The 13292-nt window shown below is 52.0% G+C and overlaps 1 protein-coding gene across 2 annotated transcripts in view; it reads right to left on the reverse strand.

Moving 5' to 3' along the window:
• ASTN2 (astrotactin 2) overlaps nucleotides 1–13292 on the reverse strand; it is a 360756-nt gene that overhangs the window by 233880 nt on the left and 113584 nt on the right. For both annotated transcript variants that reach the window (XM_074891653.1, XM_074891654.1), the window contains one exon: nucleotides 6675–6782. In XM_074891653.1, coding sequence (XP_074747754.1) covers nucleotides 6675–6782 — 108 coding nt within the window. The remainder of the gene's footprint in view (nucleotides 1–6674; nucleotides 6783–13292) is intronic.

Below are 13292 nucleotides of genomic sequence, written 5' to 3' on the forward strand. Positions count from 1 at the left end.
ATCCATCGCGTCATGGGCACGCCGAGCATCGGCACCAAAACGCGTCTTCGTTTTCCAGCCGGCGCTAACCCTCGCCCTCCTCCCGCCCGCATCCAGCACCGTGTTTATGTTCCGCTTCCTGGGAAACAAGAGGCTCGTTACCATGCGGAGGGCGACAGCACAGCGATTAGTGGAATTTGTTACCCACATGCTCTGAACAAAATTAAATTAAAAGTGCTGCTTTGCTGTCAAGATAAGGGCCAAGCCAGAGAGATAATTTTTCACTCTCAAACACTCAATTACTCGCTGAGGCTGTATCAGATACAATCAAAAAATAAATAAATGAAGAGAAAGACCCACACTGCCTCCAGGAACAGATGTAAAAGCTGTTATCTCTAGCACAGTCCGGGGAAGTTAAAGAGCCTGTGGCTGCCGCGGCTTCACGACCGCTTTAATTGCGGACCCCTCTGCTCCCCAGCTCACGCCTTGCATCCAGCTTCCTGCAGTGGCCCCTCTCCCCAAACCTCAATACCCCGGGCACGGGCAGGACCGTACCTACAGCCGCCAGGGACATACTGAAGAGGTGGCTGGAGCAACCCCAGCCCAGAGCAACCCTAGCCCAGCTTCTCTGCACAGACGGAGTCTGACAGGGACAGCGAGGAGCTCTGGGGGGTGTTTATGTGCTGATGCAGTGCCTGCTTGCTCTGTGAGCAAAATAAGTCATCATGCAAAAGCACCACGTTTATTTGCTCGCTGGAAAAACAGCATCTGTGACAGAGCTTTAGAGAGAACGGTTGGAAATGAACAGTGTCCCTTATCAGTGCCACCACCCCAGGGGTGGCAGCGGGCTGGGCTGCAGGGGTGCAGCTGGGGGGTGATGTAACTTGGTGCTCTGAGAGGTAAAGACAAGACTTGTATCAGGAAGGTATCTCAGCCCCGGGGATTTGGGGATGTCCAGGTCACATGGGACCCCGGTTGTCCCTTCTGGGGTGCTCTTCTTTCCAAGGGAATGTAGTGATAGAACAAGGGGTAATGGTTTAAACTGACAGAGGGTAGATTTAGATTAGATATAAGGAAGAAATTCTTCCCTGTGAGGGTGGTGAGGCCCTGGCACAGGTTGCCCAGAGAAGCTGCCCCCTCCCTGGAAGGGTTCAAGGCCAGGTTGGACGGGGCTTTGGGCAACCTGGGCTAGTGGAAGCTGTGGCAGGAGGGTTGGAACTGGATGATCTTTAAGGTCCCTTCCAACCCAAACCATTCTGGCCTCACAGAGCAACCACATACCATGAACCAGCTGGGTGTGCACCAGACACCAGCACTGACCCGTCCATCTGTCCCTGCAGCGAGCGGCTCTGCATCCCCTTCCTGGGGTAGCCGGGGCACGGCCGGCTGCACCGCGGGCTGACGGCACAATGAGGGGACGGGCAGGAGCTGCCAGCGCCAGCAGGGATGGTAAAGGCTCCCTGAGCACAGACAGCGTGAGGCACAAACAGACCCATTACTCCCTCTTTCTACTGTAAGCGCCCCAAATCAATGTTTGCTTTATCACGTTTTGTCTCCCATTTGTTTCCTGACAGCAGCTCCCCCAGTTTGAAGGCTGCCGGGCTGGCGAGCCAAACCCAGTGCAGGCCTGGGTGCGGCGATTCCCCGAGGAGCACAGCAGAGACGGGGCAACGCGCTGCCCGCACCATTCGCTCAGCCCTGACAAGGCCGGGGGCACCGGCAGAGCATGGAGAACGGTACCCAAACTTCATTCTGTATTTCGTTTAGTTCCCCATGAAATAATAAGTGTCTGCTGCCTCTGGAGACAGGAGAGGATCAAAGCAAAGCTTCCTCATATGTAACAGACTCCGAATACTTAATATTCCCTTATAAAAGGCCTTGTTTTAAACACCAAATACAGAGGCAGATCAAAGCTCAGATTCTCATTTCTCTAACAGCCCTCAGAAGACTTTGCCAGCCAGCAAGGCACATGCATGTGCGCACACGCACGCGGCTGACACCAATCTAAGGTACATAATTGGACGCTGTTAATTTGTCTCAACCATCACCACATGCTATGGAAACAGCTGGATGCCTTGTTCGTGGAGATGTCAGCTGAAGAGCATCCCAAAACCACGTCCTCCCTTCTCTGGGGTGCTGGGGAGCTCCCCTGGGATGGCAGCAGGTTGCTGGGATGGGAAGGTACCACCTGAATGAAAGCTATGCATGAAAACTGGGTGGGATATTTCCCCCCTCCTCTTTGAACAGGCTGCAATAGAGGCAATGCCAAGAGGGGTGGAGCGATCCCAGACCTGAGAGCATGGAGGAACATGCTCGGGGTGGTCTGGCTTGGGCTGAAGCAGATGCCAGGGCCTCCCTGAAGAGGAGAAGCCAGCTGAGGATGTTCAAGGAGAGATCCCAGCTGGGTCACAGTGCTGGGCACCCTCCAGCACCTCTCAACCATCATCATATCAACACCGTCGCTCTGCGCTTGCACCCAGCGCTCCGCTTTGTATCGGGGTTTCCAGCAACTCTCTGTACCCAACCTTTCTGCCTGACGGGGGGAGCGAGATCAGCCCCGGTCCCTGGGGCTCACCAACGGCCACGGGGACCTCCGGCAGGTCCCAGGGGCTCAGACATCGCACAAGCTGCAGGGGGAGCCAGAGGCTCTCAGGGTCTCCCGGACAATTGGGATTGGGATGCTCAGCCCCTCACAGGGTCTCCGTACAACCACTTTCCCCACCTTGGTTTCCCCTAACCCAGGAAGCTGCACAGCATCTGCCCTGCAGACCAGATGCCATGCTGATTTACTCTTCATTTAACCCTTAGAGACCTTCTCCTAGAAGGGGCTTTAAAAGAGCAGGAACATTTCTGTGTTACAGAGCAGCTGCTCCAGGGCCTGATGAAGCAGACGGAGGTGGGGGAGGTTCACTCGTGGCTCCCCCCACCCCAGCGACCTGGAGAGGCTCCTTAAAGTCACTGAGTCCTTGATGAGCCAGGCAGCAGAGAGCACAGGGGCCAGCCCACTGCTGCAGGGAGCCTGGTACAGCCTTGGAGATATGATGCTGCTTCTTTTTTCCCTCACCCCCCCATCTTTCTCTCTATTTGAACAGCCATTGGGTGGGCACTGCATGCGACCTGGGGAGTTCAAGGCTGCAAATTCAGATCCAGAGCTGAATATATCTTGCTGAGCAGGAGACAGGCACCACCCTGGAGAAGGGGGGATGGAGCAGAAGCAATGCACCGTGCAAGCGAGGTTTGTGCACAGGGCTCTGCCTCCCTGGTCTGGGGGGGCTTTTTTGCTACTAATATTTTCCTCTCGAACTCAGAGGGGGACCTGACTGAACACATCCCACGCTGCTCAGGAGAAGAGAGGACCAAGTAAGTACCAGAGCTTGCTGTCGCCCATGATGGGTAGCTGGGGATGTGGATTAGCATCTCTACAACACTGGCAGGTTCTCTCTTGCAGAGACTTCAGCGCTGGTGAAAGGTGCGATGACTGACAGCCCTGAAGACAAGAACCATCCACATACAGCAGCGGCAGGCAAGGAGGTTCCCACGCTTCCCAATTCTCCCAGGGGAGTGGGAAAGGGGAGAGCCAGCCCCCACAGCAAGCAGAGCCCTGGGGTGCAGGTTGCAATCACTCTGTTGTGAACAGGTTGCAAGAAAATCCGATTTCTGGAAAATCTTGTAAGGAGGATCAGCAGGAAGGAGGAAACCAGCCATGCCCAGCCCTAACTGAGTGTCCCTCTTGCCTCCAAGCACAGAGCTCCACGTGCCCTGACAGCCTCTCTCAGGACTTGTTTCACTTGGAAAAGCAGGACATTGAGTCCAAATTCCAGCTCCCTTGGGACTGCACACTAGCCCTGCTGTCAGCGCTGCCATCCAGAGCACAGGTCGCCCTGACCCGTTAAAAAGAAGCGGAGGGTGGAGAGCTGGCGTGGGCACAGGGCTGTGAGGAAGAAAAGGGATGCCTCGCTGCAGATGGGTGTGAACAGAGTACTTCTTGGCACGAGCCAGCTCCCTGGAGACACCGGTGACCAGCATTGCCTCTTCTAGCTCAAATCCCAGACATGGGGCTGAGCCCAATAGCAGACAAGGACCAAGGCTCCATGGGAAAGTCTCCTCTGCACTATTTCTTACACTCTCCCTCCCCCAACTTCTCTGGAGACTTTCCAAAGACAGGGGAACATAAGTGTAAGGGGATCCCACGAACTTAGAACCTGGGAAGACATGTGGTACAGTGTGCTGGGACCACAGAAGGTGATGCCTCGGCTGTCCCTGCCTCTGTGCCCAGACTGATCAGATTTACTTCTCCATGTATTCCAGCACTGAAAACCAGGTATCACTGGGTCTGCTGCTCCTGAGCTACCAGAACAAGCTCTCCCTCACTCAATACTTACCTATGGGAATGCCCCTCTAGGATACCTTGCCAAGCACTATGAAACTTCCAGTCTTTCTTCTACAGGAGACAAACAAAGCCCATGAACGCTTAACCAGCTGGCTTCAACAAAGCTTGAAGTAAAACTGAACCTACGCACCACTTAAGTGGGAACTTCCCATCGCATCGGCTGGGATCAATGCCTTGACAGTATCAGTAATTAGGCTCAATCCTGCAAAACCTAATCTGAGAGAGACCCCGAGGAATCTCTTTCCTTGGACCTGATAACTATCGCACGGCACCTGCAATGACACACAACCACAGTGAAATCGATACAGGAACATCATTGTAAGAATTAACCGTATCTGACGATGCATCCTTCTCTATTAGAGTTATGATCTTGTCCAATTATGGATCTTTGCTGAACTTGTAATTATGAGTTTGGTACTGTGACTTCCCACTAAGCTATTGCTTTCCTTCCACAAGGGAGAGAAGAGTCAATGAAAGGATAATGGAAAATTCCTTTCAAGGACGCAGTGATGGCAAAATTTAGCTAGACAGGAGGGGAAATACAATGGGGACTTTATGCAAGACAATTCCCTCGGTTAGCCACCACCGAACACGAACAAACCAGGTTCTCACAGCATCACTCAAACGCTAATGTAGATCTAACAGCCAGCTCTGTGCAACCGTGCAAGGCAGCTCTTCCTCCTGAATTCCCTTCAAACCCAGTCATCAAAGCCACCCAGGTGAACAACAGCTTATTCAAAGGAAAAGAAAGGAATTCTTCTCGTTTATCTATTCCTTTATATTTGCCCTACAAGGAATCTTAAACAAACAACCCAAAGCCAACATATATGTCAATAAGAATAGCTTTGTACCTGGCATCCAGCACGAGCGTGTTTCGAGAGACTGACAGAGCACTTGACCTCACGGGGAATGGCGTCAAGGCAGCGGGAAAGAAAAGATTTATCTGCTTTTCATTAAAACACAGTCTTCCACACCTTGCTCGCGCAGTGACTTTTCCAAAGTACCCAAGGACTTTCACACCCAGCTCAGTATTTCAGAATAACTCATTGAAAAAACTACTTCAGCACTTGGGAAATTTTTCCCCTGCACCATCGACTTTTCGGGACCACTGCTTTTGTCCTCGTTTGCAACACAACCAATTTCTTCCTCCTCTCACACATCATTTTCCCCTTAATGCAGCTGTGTTCATACTGCAACAGGTAACTTCAACACGCAAATTCTTTCCCTGCTTTTCATCAGAAGCTCATTTTAAACTCGGTGAGAACTTCTCATGGTTCTAAACCACATGGAAAAGAAAAAAAAAGCCCGAATGTCCTGCCTTTCGGCAGGAACAAATGTAAATACACCCTTGTGCATGTGTGTGTTTATTCCCATATGCAATCTCAAGCTGATCAGAGGTGTTGAGGTAATTTCACATTCAAATAAACACATTGCGAGCATTTATCGGAATACCTAATCATTGAAACAAATGGGGCCGCATTTGCTGTGGTGGGAGCAAGCATCTATCTGGCGTGCTGCGCTCTGCCGATGCCCGGCTTAATACAGAAAACAAATGGAGGGAGCAGACCCACTGTGCAATTTTTAAATTGCTTCCCAACATAGTTATTTCCTGACAGTGATTTTTCAAATGCAGCAGCAGCAGCAAGGCTCACCCTGTCCTCCACCAAGGAGCTTGGTCTGAGGGTCCTGAACAAAAACAATCCAGCGTGACGTAAGCAGAGAAAACGCGGACACATATTTCAAACTGTGGATAATATTTCAGATTCTCAGCTCACAGAAAAGCCTGAAGGGACTCTAGTCTATAAATCCGTGCCCCAGGCCTCATTTTGAATTTGTTCCTTTTAATTGCCTTTGTGCCGAGAGGGAAGCTGGATAATTTCCATCCAACGGATGCTTTATATGGGAAATACAGGGCAGAAAACAGGAGTTTTGAGCAAGTAATTGCCAAGGTGACCATCCCCAACAGCTGCACTGGCGCTGGGACGATGACGGACACAGTCACCACACACTGGTGCAGCTTTAGGGAAGCGCCAGGGCATGTGTAATGTAACTCATAGTAGAAACCACCAAAGAAACTCAGAACCTCAGCAACATCACAAGGAAATGCTGTTTATGGCTCCTGCATGGTGCTGCATCACACACAGAGCACATCTTGGGATGTTCTTACCACTACAGACCGGTATTGTGGTCCTTACCTAAACTCATGCAGTATCAGACAGCATCGCCCATGGAAACAGTCAAAGTGCTCAACTATTTTTTTCCCCTTACACCCATGTGCATCACCAGTGCCTATGTCATTTTGTACCTTTGCTTCGTCTCCGGCTCCGGTACTGCTCAGTGTAGAAGGTTAGCTGGGTTTCATCATCCGCCTCCGAGCCAGAGTTTCCTTTAGCACGTCCAAACCCGATCCCACCTGCAAGCAATAGAGAGGAAAAAATCAGCCCTGTCAGCTGGGATGTGCAGCAGCAGGGAGGGGAGGGGGGGAGCTGGGAGCTCCTTAGCAGAGCTGCCAGATTTGGCCAGCATCCACCGCTCCCAGCCCAGGTGCTCGGGGTCACCAGAAGCAACTGGGGGCTTTTGCCACTCATGATTTTTCCGGTTCCTTATTGCCCTCATCAAGAATCAAGACCCCATGGTGCCAACTGCGATGCGAATATACAAAGATGCTTTCTACCCCCAGGAATGTGTTTTACAAATGTATTGCAATGTATTTACAAAGGAAACCTCTGACTGTAGAAGCTGTTCTCCCCAAAGACACCTATGTGGTGAAGTACAGTGAATTTTAGGTGTTTTGCTTCAAAGCAAACCCATCAGAGACAAGTGGCGCAGGGGCAATACAGCACTCGGGGGGCACTCAGGACCCCGCCACACAGCGAGGGTCTGGCTTCCCTCCCTCGGCATCCACTTTGGCCCATCTGCTCCACCAGCTCGCCATGCTGGCCAGCAACACGCATCCCTGCAGCAGCCAGTACTGACAGCTGGGGCAAGGAGCAGGGCTGGCCCACAGTTTACCCAGCATCTCCCTCCCAGAGCTGGGGACGGTGTGGAATGCTGGAGGAACCTGGCTCGCTTGAGCAGCTGGACCCACCAAGGAGCAATGGATGCTTAAAAAGCGACACAGACTCTAATTGGCAGAAGTCCTTCAATCCTTGCAGAGTTTAAAGCAAAGAGGCCTCTGAGGGTTGACAGTGGCCCTTTAAACTGCCATTAAAATATTTTACTGTTTTTAAAAAATCCTTTATTCTAGGCAGAAGCACAATTTCCCCACTTCTTGGCAGCAGAACAGAAAACGAGTGGTGCCTTCTGCCCTCTGAAATCCTTAATCACCACGATGAGAGGTGGTTGGCAGGAGCCAGAGGGACGCCGGGAGCTCGGCACGTGGCTCCTGGCCCATCCATGCCCTGACCTGGCCATGCTGTGCCCTCGGGGGGGGGGTAGGGGGGCTTCAATGAGGGAGGGCAGGAAGAGGTTCCGCCAGCTCTCTTCCTCCAGAAAGCAGCAGGAGGGGTCAGTGCTTGTGCACAGCAGCATTTAGTGCTTGGACATAGGGCCTAGGGGGCTAACAGACTTGTACCCCCAAACCATAACCCACCACCGGTCCTCTTCAGACCCCTGTATCACAGCGAACATCTGATGTCATGATACACCCACATCCAGGGACTGGGGTTTTGAAGGGCACAACAGAGTGATAAACCCAATAAGGTCTGTTCACATCAGCAAGGAAAATCTTAATAAACCCAGGCTTCTAATACAGACCCGTGGGTGACCAGCCCGGCACATCTCCTTCTCCCACCGAGCAGGGCGTGCCCTGGGCTCTTCTGCTGCCGGTGGTGCCCGGGGCTGGGCTGTGAGGCAGACACCAGCTAAGGGAGGGTTTCCCCGCAGCTGGAGCTTGGCAGAGCCATTTCCTCTGCCTGGGAGAGGGACCGGGTGGTGGCTGCGCAGGCAGGACATGGCACGTCCCTCCGCAACCTTCCCATGAGCCAGACCTGGTCCCTTTTTGTGCAGGCAGATGGCTGGGGTGGACAAAGACGGTGGTCTCCAGTGCTCACTCCACTCACACTCTGCCGAGGTGAGCAGGCAGCTGGTGCAGGCAGCAGCTGCTCCACCAGCCATCAGCCCAGCCCCCTCTGGCTGCCCCATGTTTGTTTGCCGGCTGCGTTTCCGTGATGGATGGCGCTGACATGTTAAATTACTCAGGCTGGATGTCTTCGGAGGGCTGGTGACAGCGATATTGCATTTTGTGATTACCCAGCACTGCGCAGGATGTATAAATACAGGAGTCGGGAGACCCGGCGTAGGTCCCCAGCCCACAGCGGAAACGTCTCCTCTGACCCAACATGCAGTGGCAGAGGTCAGCCTGGAAACATGAGCCCCAGGGCAGAGAAATGGCTCCAAGCGATGAGTTTTTACCCCTCTGCATTATCAAGGATGCTGGAACTCATCTTGGCGATGGTTTTGGGGGTCCCAGAGCCCAATTGAGGCAGCCTGTAGCCACCATGAAACTGATTTCATGTTTAACCGGCCCCAAAATCTTGCCAAAGCATCCCTGTGAGATGCTTGTGCTTGGGGCAACACCTCCTGCACCAGCTCCACCGGCCAGCCTCAGGGGCAGGCTGCTCGCCTGGGCACGGGGCTGAGGATGCTTGTGATGGGGCCGAGGATGCTCACAGCAGAGAGCACCCACGCGCAGCTACTGATGGGGAGAAACAGGGAGAGCACCCAATTAAAGCCAAGCAGCCCTGCCTGGTCAGCACTCATTTTCTCTTTAAAAAGGAGAAAAACACCAAGTAAGAGGAAAAAAGATCCTAATCGCCGGGACCAATTACAAAGCAGAATAAGATGCTTAAAAGAGAGAGGACAGGGAAACAGCACCTTTGCAGTGTTGAGCACCTGTAACACACCAGCAGCTCTCTGCAGCGTCTCCCACAAGAAGCTACACCCCCTTTAGACTTAGTTTACTCCTCCTATTTGGATTTGAGAAAAACTAAAGCTCCCCCTCGCCTGTACCCTGGGAGAGGCGGGTATGGGAGAGGAGCGGGAGCTCAAGGAAGATGCTCTTGCTTCTAATCCTGTTTGCAGATTTACAAGCTTGTTAATCCATTCAAATAGATCGCAACTCAGCCACACACTGGGGCAGGGCACTCATTTTGAGAGTGACATTAATTTAGCAGGGAGCAAGGCGGGGTGCCAAGGCACACACCTCTCCTTATGGTGTAATTAAAGATGGTAGCATTAATGCTAAATGGGGACTAAGGAAATAAAATACAGGAATTAGAGGCTCTGCCATCCCCAAAGACTTTTTGTTAGCTAAAACCATGTGTATTCTTTTAAAGATGTGTTTTTGTCATTACGAAGAAAAAAACCCCTGACATTCCCCAAAGGTTACAGAGTATCTCAGGGAAACAGCTGTGAATGCAAAATGAATCAAAACTGAGTTAAAATAAAGAAGTAACTGGAGCTACTTGGGTAACTCCTGTCTGAGGCCAGGTTTACCTCAGATACTTAATCCCTCCCAGCTGGATGTTATAACAGAAGTGGGAGCTCGTATTTGTCCCCAGCAGTGCCACCTGGGGTGACACCTGTGTCCATGCATCCCTCTGCCCCACAGGCACAGCCCCACTTCCAATGCAAAAGGATTTTTTGCACCACTCCGCTCCAGAAAAAGGGCCAAATCCCGTACACGCCGCAGTGTGAAAGACCCACGACCTCCCTGCGTGGCTGTGTTCGGTTCACTCCGCCTCCACGCTCACTTGCACTGTGCAAGGCAGTCTCCTGGGTGTTCCACAGGCTCCTCTGCTCCCAGGCTTCCCAGTAACAACCAGATGAGGAGTCCCCTCCCCAGCACTGTGGCGAGGTCCGTGCACTGATGGCTGGCAGGGTGATGCAGAGCTATACAATTGGTTAAGTGAAAATTTTCAATTTAATTAATTTACCCCCCCAAAAAAAGAACATCAATCAAATGAAAAACCAAACACGGCGAGGGAGAGGTAAATTAGGTGCAGTTTTAGGGAGGAAAAAAAATACGCAAAGATTTTCCTTCAAAATGTATTCAGTCAACGCAAAAAAAGGATAAAGAAAAAAAGCCCTTTAAAAATGAAGCACTCTGCTCTGGTTTGTCACTGCAGCAGGGGTACGAACACACGCTGGCTTCAGCTGATGAAAATCCTCCCTCCTCATTGACCTTCCTTCTTCCTATGCCCAAAAAACCACCCCAGGACGGGTGGTGCAGCAACCAGGTGATGGCCCACGGCTTCCGCCATGGAAAACTGGGATCCCGCTGACCCCAGATGGTAGCCTTTGCATAGCTATGAAGGGTTTTATTTTCACCAAGAACCAACTCAAGGAGCTGGATGTGATGCTTTGACTTGGATGAGGTGAAGGCTCCCGGATGAACCCCAGAAAAGCCTCACCAGCAAAATGTGATGCACCATGGACACTGCGGGACAGACGGACGGGCGCGGCGGGAGGCAGAGGTGTCCTGGCAAAAGCAGGGGCCATGGGCGAGCCCAGCTGAGCCACAGCTCTCCTCCCTGGGGTAACTTCGGACAACTTATGGCACAGCCAAGACCTCTAAAACACAAGTCACAGCCCCGATAAACAGCGCATCGCGTCTCAGGCAGAAGAACGTATTAATCACTTATTTATTCTCAAACCCAGGGTGCTTTTAAAGGCCTGCCCCAGGAGAGGGCACCAGACCCCCTCTCTGTGCAAACTGGCCTCCCCCAAGGCCACCTCCCAGGCCCGCACCCCAACATCCCACCCAGGCCCTCAGGGTGGGCGCGCAGGGTGGTCCATCGGCCAAACCCGCATCCTCGGGCCGGCACCACTGCCTCTCCCGGCGGTTCCCAGGGCATCGCTTCCCAGTTTAAACCCCGCTCCGATGCTGGCGGGTTGGGGTGCTCCGGGTACCAGCCTGGCTGCATTTTGGGAACCAGTAAATCCAGGCCCTCTCGGATGCATCATCCTTCCCTGCCACGCTGTCAGGCCTCAGCAAACATCATCCTTTCACAGCCCAGTCGTCCTGCACCTTGGCTCTTATCATCATCGCTCTCCATTATTTATAAACTCTAAATGTGCTTCACTCAATAAAAGTGTTTGGGGAGAAAGTTTGTATGAATCAGGCATTAGTCAAAATAAAGTTATATGGTACTGTAAATGGAGAGGATGGTGTGGTTTGGGGGGGTTTTTTGTTAGTTTGTTTTTTGGGGGGGGGTTGGGGGGTTTGGAGGGGGGGGGGGGTTGTTTGGTTTTTTTTTTTAAAGTCCATCTTCTCTGCAAAATGCGACCTTTCCCAGACTGTTAGAAACACTTAGCACAGAATCAGATTTAATGACAAGCAATAGGCAGCAGTTTAAATGCACTTAGTGCAGGGAAGCGCAAGAAGGCAAAGCTTATCAGAGATCTGTTTTTGTTGAGCTGGGCCATCAGGTTGTTTGTTTTCTGGTTTGGTTTATCCTGTCCTTCTGCAGGAGCAGCACTTGGAGCCCTCTCGGAGCCTTTCGATAAAGGAGCAAATCCTTTTGCTGTACACGGTTCCTGCAGGGAGAGTGCTCCAGCTGTAGGGCTCTGATGAGGTTAAACATTAATTAAATCGAACCGCAAGAAAATAATTACACACATGCATCCGTCAGGCTGACTTGTCACTACCCAGTAACAAAGTTGGATGCAAACTCCATCAGCGGAACTGTCACACGGCTGTTAGAAGGAAATAAATGCATCCCAAACGGACAATTTCATTTAGGGGGAGGAAAAAAAAACCCACGGATTGCAAAGGATTAATGAGGCAAAGGGTTTGTGTTTGCAATTGGATGTAAAATGCAAACATCGTGAGTTGTGATATCATCGTTTAACCTTAATGTTTGATAGCACTCCAACCACTCACCCACCGGAGGGACAATTAACCACGGGCTGTTAAAACAAAACCTCCAGCACAGGAGAGGTGCAGGGAAAGGTGTGGATACGGCCTCACCAGCAGCAGCATGGCTTTCACAAGTGAAAAGAAATTTAGATTAAAAGGAAAAGAGGATGGGATGGGGCTGTGGGGAGCATGATTGCCACTGGAGACACTGGAACTGGTTTGCTTTTTGGGGCTGCTCACTGATTTCTGATGACTGAGACCTTAAAATCTTATTCTGAGGGTGTGCCGATGAGGGCTCCTGTACGTAGAGACACTCAAAGTCACAGTCCCCTCCTGAAGTCTGTGGGCTACTTTACACCTTGGGCAATTAAGGCCAGACACAGCTCCTCACCATCTCTGACAGCCCACGCAACCAACTGCGGAGGAGCTGCTGGGAGGAGGAGACCCAAGGAAACCACGGTAGGTTGGGCACCAGCACCACGGGCACTCATCCTGCTCCTGGTGCAGAGAAGGGAACAGTCACGGCAGCACCTTCCCAGCTTGTCTGGGCCCTTCCCTTTCCGCCATCCTCTTCATTTCTACCAGAGCTGAGACCCACTGCACAGGGCTGCAGTGAGACATCCCCACCCATCCTGCAGCACCTTTGGGACCACTGTAACCAGCTCAGGACCAGAGCAGCTCGAGGTGCTGGTGCCCAGCTCCTCCCCATCACCTCCACTCACCCACATCCTGCTGCTGAAGCCCTTCCCCAGCCCCACAACTCAGGCATTCGAGAGCCTGCCTGGCACAGGGCTGCTGGAGCAGGCACCCCAGCATACCCGAGATGCACACCCAGTGACCCAGGAGACAGCAGGAGAGCAAAATACAGCAACAGGCACGGTGGGGAGGTTTGTGGTCAGGCAGTTGGGCATGCTCTGGCACCCGGGGGTCCCTTCCCCACCGGGAGGAGCACAAGAGTCCCAAGAGAGACAATTTACAGTCAGTGTTAGGTTAATGGTTGGACTAGGTGATCTTCAAGGTCTTTTCCAACCTAGATGATTCTGTGATTCTGTGAATTTGGTT

This window comes from Strix uralensis, chromosome 21 (assembly GCF_047716275.1).
Source record: "Strix uralensis isolate ZFMK-TIS-50842 chromosome 21, bStrUra1, whole genome shotgun sequence".
Lineage (NCBI taxonomy): Eukaryota > Metazoa > Chordata > Aves > Strigiformes > Strigidae > Strix > Strix uralensis.